The 6,259-nt window shown below is 35.8% G+C and overlaps 1 protein-coding gene across 1 annotated transcript; it reads left to right on the top strand.

Annotated features, from left to right (window-relative positions):
- Window positions 1-614: 614 nt before the first annotated feature.
- EFE (ethylene-forming enzyme) lies at window positions 615-2,264 on the top strand. The gene is made up of 4 exons (XM_028082711.2): window positions 615-812; window positions 935-1,161; window positions 1,288-1,621; window positions 1,755-2,264. Exons 1-4 carry the CDS (start codon window positions 708-710, stop codon window positions 2,034-2,036), a joined length of 948 nt encoding a protein of 315 aa, XP_027938512.1. The 5' UTR covers window positions 615-707; the 3' UTR covers window positions 2,037-2,264.
- Window positions 2,265-6,259: the final 3,995 nt, after the last annotated feature.

The raw sequence follows: 6,259 nt of genomic DNA, 5'->3' as shown, positions 1-6,259 counted from the left end.
TGGATAATGAATTTGCTTGATTGAGTAAAATGGACGCAAAAAACATTTCATTTTTGTGAGCTTCCTTTAATTTAGAAATTACTAATCTAGATTAAATATTAATGAATCCAATATTTGCACACACACCCTTAGCAAGAATTCCACATCTTGCCAACTTTTTTGGCTCGAGAAACTCCTTGCTAATAATTAAGTGGAGAAAACAAATTCTTCTTCCAAACTTATTTCAAAACGTGGACGCTATTATTTTGGAACTCCTATGCTCCTTCCAAGAAAGCACCTTCATATGACTCAGAAATAAAGGTCAAGAAAAATTTGAGAATTGAGAATTGATTGGAGGAAGTTGTAGTCTCTCTTGTTCTGGTCAAATTGTCAAGAGAAAGAAACAAGCCACCAAGTGGGTCCAACTACACCTAAGTGGCAAGACAATTCAACAACGGAACCAAAAGAAACGTTTGCTATGTCATATGCACTGTGCTAAAGGCTAAAGCGTAGATAAAAACAAGGGAGGAAAGAAAGCAAATTCCAACATATTTTTTATATTATTTAACGACGGTTTTTTTTTTTTTCCTTTTTTTGTGGTTGGTCTTATATCTTAAAGGGTCTATAAATACCACCCTCGCAAACTCAGATCTGCATAGAGTAATAGAGAAGAGGCAGATAGAAAGAAAGAAAGAGAGAAAGAAAACGAGTGTTGAGTTTAAAAAAAAATGACTAACTTCCCAGTGATCAACTTCGAGAAGCTGAATGGTGAGGAGAGAAAAGACACCATGGAGAAAATAAAAGATGCTTGTGAAAACTGGGGATTCTTTGAGGTACCTCAAGAACCCATGCTTGTCTTACCTAGTTCCTTTCTACATTGCCCTCCAAATATAGTTCTTGCGATTTTCTTGGTACTTAATGTCCTTTCTAACTGTTTGCTTTCAAAATTATGTAGTTGGTGAACCATGGCATACCCCATGAGGTTTTGGACACTGTGGAGAGGTTGACTAAAGAGCACTACAGGAAATGTATGGAAGAAAGGTTCAAGGAATCAATGGCAAGCAAAGGTCTAGAGGCTGTTCAAACTGAGGTCAAGGATATGGACTGGGAGAGCACCTTCCACTTGCGTCACCTCCCAGAATCAAACATCTCAGAGGTCCCTGATCTCATCGATGAATACAGGTTACACTGCAACAAACATACATACATACATATATATAACATTACACATTGCATGTCAAGAACATGTTGCATTTCAGAATTTTCAGAATTGAAACTGCAGTTTTATAACATAAAGTGATAGTGCAGGAAGGTGATGAAGGATTTTGCTTTGAGGTTAGAAAAACTAGCAGAGCAGCTTCTGGACTTGCTGTGTGAGAATCTTGGTCTAGAAAAAGGGTACCTGAAGAAGGCCTTCTATGGATCAAGAGGACCAACTTTTGGCACCAAGGTTGCAAACTACCCTCCATGCCCCAACCCAGAGCTGGTGAAGGGTCTTCGTCCCCACACCGATGCCGGTGGGATCATCCTTCTCTTCCAGGATGACAAGGTCAGTGGCCTACAGCTGCTCAAAGATGACCAGTGGGTTGACGTACCCCCCATGCGCCACTCCATCGTCGTTAACATCGGTGATCAGCTTGAGGTAACTTTTTTTTCACACTAATATGTCAACTTAATTTGAATACAATCATAATATATCTGTAAGTAGACATTTCTACGAACAAGTTAGATGCAACAATATTACTAATACGTAACACTCCACGGTTAAAAAACAGGTGATCACCAATGGAAAGTACAAGAGTGTGGAGCACCGTGTGATAGCACAAACTGATGGGACCAGAATGTCCATAGCCTCATTCTACAACCCTGGCAGTGATGCTGTCATCTACCCTGCTCCAGAATTGTTGGAGAAAGAAGCAGAGGATAAAATCCAGCTCTACCCAAAATTTGTGTTCGAGGACTACATGAAGCTCTATGCTAAGCTCAAATTCCAGGCCAAGGAACCAAGATTTGAAGCCTTTAAAGCATCAAATTTTGGTCCAATTGCAACTGCTTAAATATTTTTACTGCTGCCACCAGATGTGTGCTTTGGAAGAACCGAGAAAAGTAGCTTGTGCACTTGTTTGCCAGAAGAATATTACAATAGCCGTAATAATATGTCATCGTAGTGCATGTTTGGATTTGAGTTAGAACAACGTTAAAGTACTAATGTAATACAGTGTTCCTTTATTGTTGTGTATTGTAATTGGTACTTGTGTGTTGGAATACAAACATAACTTTTGTTACTATGGTTGAAGTGATTGTTACACGGAAAAATGGTCAACAAAAATATCAAACTTCATAATAAAACCATAACTACTTGGTTAGCAAAAATATTTATTGGGTCTTGGCTCTACTATGCATTATTTTCTTGCCTTTTTTGGCTTTATATGCCTCCAATTTGGCTAGTTGGGTTTTGGACCACAGTGACAGTGTCTTAGTGATGTTGAATGCACCAGAATGTTAATGGCACCATGATGCTGAGAGAAGACTATGCAGGTCAAACACACTTATTTGAAACAATGTGTAGGCCAAAGGACGTGGATGCAACCAAATGAAGATATTCAATTATAAGGTAGTAGTAGATTTAGAAATGATAAAACTTAAATAAAAAAAAAAAAAAAAAAAAAAAACTTAGGTGGTTGTCATGTTACTTTCTAATTAAAACCTTTTGTTTTGTTTACAATAAATAAACAATTAGACCATAAATCTGGTCATTATTGTCTCGAGGTCAAGAAAGGAAATATGGTAATGACTCCATAAAGACATGCATGAAGTTCCCAGAGTTCAATGTTTGTCCAAATTATTATAATTATTTTAGTTTTAAGAAGTTATGTAAAAACTCCTTAAGTGTATAGTTGGAGAGAATTTATTCACTTTTTCCATATAGTATTCAACTATATTTCTTACATTTCCTTTTTTATTTATGTATTTACTCCCACAAAATTTTCCTTAATCAGTTTCGTGTATCAACAATTTTCATCTCTCTCTTTTTTTTATTTTCATTTTCCCAACTTGTCCGAACATGTATGTATAAAGGTTTTTGTTTTGAACAAAGTTTTCCATTTGTGAGCAAACTTTCTAACAATTTTCACAATCCTTCAAGACTCATATTAATTAAAATTAGAATGAAAATAAATTTTTAATGCATCAAAATAAATTAATAAATTATTCTTGTATAATCTATTATAATCCAAATTAAAATCTATTCCATCTATTATTTTAACATCTATACACACATATTCTCTTACTCATTATCTATAATTTTCTTCTTCTCATCATTATCTTTATCACCTTCTTTCTCTTCTCTCATCATTTTGTCTCGACAACCCCGAAATTGTATTTTTATTTATAAAAAAAAATTCTGAGAAAAGTCATAATAAATTTATACATCGTATTTAATAATTAAGCTGTTATTTTTATTTATACAAATTAAACATATATTGAAAAACATAATATTTCGTACACTTTATTCACCCAGCGATTTACTACCTTATCTAACCTAACTGTTAAACTGTTAGTATTACTAGATTTGTTCTTATCATGTGTTCTAGAACGACCTTTAAATGGAAAAAAAAAAGTTAAATATTTTGATGAATATTAATGACATGTAATTGAGATTTTGTATTTATAAAAATAATGAAACTCAATCACATATAATGAGATTATGTGAAGAGATAATAATGACACTGAAAATGTAATAATGTTAAAGAAGAGAGTAGAACTACAACATAAGATTGAATATATTGATGAATACAGACAGGTACGACGTAACACAACATCACATCAACAAAAAGAAATCATTAATTTGATTCTACAAAATTAACGATGAATGAGTCACAATAATTGACTCAACACAATTTGTTTTAACGCACAAAAGAAGCTTGAAATCCACGTAAGTATTCAACTTGAGACAGTGGAGAACCACCTTTTATAGTATACACTCGAAAAGCAGAAAGGTAGTTAGCACTATGCAGTGAAACCTCTTATTTGCACATAATCAAAAGTGAGAAAAAAAAAAATATGTCTCAGCCAAAACAGACATAGATATTCAAACACGTATAAGAGGCAGATCAACTCTATTATGCTGAATCTGCTAGATTTTTGTGTTTGGATTTACGAGTCTATCCCATAGTTTTTGTTCAGGGTTATACTATTGTTCTAGCTTTTTGTTTTAAAAGTGCTATGATGCTAAGTTAGAACATCAATATGTACTAGATTATTTTGTATAAGGGTTAGAGCACCCTTTAAGTGCTCTTTCTTAATTATATCACTAGTGCAGTAAGGGCTTTTTGCCCCGGTTATTTTTCTCATTTTGCCTCGGGTCTGGAACCGAGGCATATTGGGGTGAAGCCAAAAGGTATCCCTTTTGGCCTCGGTTGTTACCCGAAGCCATATGGTCCATTTTATGCCTCGGTTCTAAATGAACCGGAGCCATAGGGTAAAAATATTTTTTTTAATTAAATTTTTTGCGACATCGGCAACGACTTTATCGCGTTGATTACGGCCACAAAAGCTCTCTGAAGAGCCTAAACAGATGATCGTCGATGCGGAGGGAGTGTGTTCCTTCTTTTTCGTTGCAGTTGGAAATCTTTCTCAACGAAGAATCCCACGGTGGTGCAGCATTGTCGGCGCTGTGGAGGCGTGCGAAGTGGAGCTGAATCGGCGGCTGAGTGAGGCGACGGAGAAGTAGAGGCAGAGAATGCAGTGCGATGGAGAACGAAGCGTAGCCCTTTGCACGGAGCAAGTGAACGACGCGGTTCCAGTGAACACCTTTCTTGGAGAGGGAGTGGTTGGAAGAACAAAAGGGGTGTGAGGTGTTTCTGATGGCGGAGTCTCTGATGGTGAAGATGGTTGAGTTTTGGGGCGCTTTGAAGAAGGAAGGGGAGTGGTGGAGAAGGTCTACCATGAGAAAGAAGCCTGCTCTTCAGAGAGCGTTGGAAGCATTGCGAGAGAGTTCATGGGGGTATGGGTGTGCCTTCTTGGATTGAGTTCTTGGAATCAGAGGAACGAATTGCAGCGGCGCGCGAGGAAGAAGTAGAGGGGTTCGCGTTTTTGTGCCCTAATTAAACTATATGGCATCGGTTCAATTTAGAACCGAGGCATATAAACCCTTTTGGCCCCGGTTCCCTAACACCCGAGGCCTAAAACCCCTTTTGGCACCGTCTTTTCCCCAACCGAAGCCTATAAGTCCCAACGTCAATGGCATTTTTGAAATTTCTAGCAACCCCTTTTGGCCCCGGTTCCCTAACACCCGAGGCCTAAAACCCCTTTTGGCACCGGCTTTTCCCCAACCGAAGCCTATAAGTCCCAACGTCAATGCCATTTTTGAAATTTCTGGCAACCTTTTTGGCTTCGGGCCTCTTTAACCGAGGCCTATAACCGCTTTTGGCTTCGGGTTTTATGTGAACCGAGGCATAAAAGTTGCCTGTAATTGCAAAATTGCCACCGCGTCATTATATGCTTCGGTTCCTCGCCAACCGAGGCCTATAAGGCGAGGTAAAAATGCAATTCTGCACTAGTGTATCCATTCTTTGCTGATAAAAAAAAAAAAAGGTAACAAAAAAATGCATTATATATGCATACATTTTTATACTTCTAACATCTAACTCTATGAATATGTTTGAGGAAGCATTTTCATGGTTTTAATGGGTTAAATATATCTCAAGTTTCAGTAAATTTTGGGATTAGTCCTTCTTTAAAACTTTGTACCAATTTAGTTTTTTATATTTAGAGATGCGTGAATTTAGTTCTTCTTAGCAAATTTTGTTAAGTTTATTTGATATTTTAAACTCATTTTATGATAATATTTGAATTAACATTAAAACTAAAATGTGTTAACAGTGTAAACAATTCAAATAATATCATGAATTGCATTTGAAACGTCAGATAAACTTAACAAAATTTGGTTAAAATAATTAAATTTACGTATTTTTAAAGATGAACGATTAAATTAATAAAAAAATTTAAAAAAATAAAAACTAATTTAAATTTTACTAGGACAAAAATACATTTAACCCTTTCTAAATTTTCCTTCATTGTTCGATCTTAAGTATCTATCTATAGTGTGAAAGCACTCTTTCCGCTATTTAAAAGATACAAGCCAACAAAATGGGAATAACTTTTGATAATGATGCATGTAAGGACAAAGTCCTTAACACATCTTTTGATATATTTTATTATTGTTTCTTCAAAAGGTTGATAGTATTTTTTCCATAAATAAATTACTCCTACAAATAAA

The sequence above is a fragment of the Vigna unguiculata genome, chromosome 8 (assembly GCF_037176805.1).
Source record: "Vigna unguiculata cultivar grain cowpea cultivar isolate G323 ecotype 2 chromosome 8, ASM3717680v1, whole genome shotgun sequence".
Lineage (NCBI taxonomy): Eukaryota > Viridiplantae > Streptophyta > Magnoliopsida > Fabales > Fabaceae > Vigna > Vigna unguiculata.
Note: the sequence above shows the minus strand (reverse complement) of the source record. Positions and strands in the feature narration are given on the sequence as shown.

Coding starts and splice junctions, on each gene's coding strand:
- EFE (XM_028082711.2), top strand. CDS start 708: ATGACTAACTTCCCAGTGATCAACTTCGAGAAGCTGAATGGTGAGGAG. Junction 813..934: donor AAAACTGGGGATTCTTTGAG/GTACCTCAAGAA, acceptor AAAATTATGTAG/TTGGTGAACCATGGCATACC. Junction 1,162..1,287: donor GATCTCATCGATGAATACAG/GTTACACTGCAA, acceptor GTGATAGTGCAG/GAAGGTGATGAAGGATTTTG.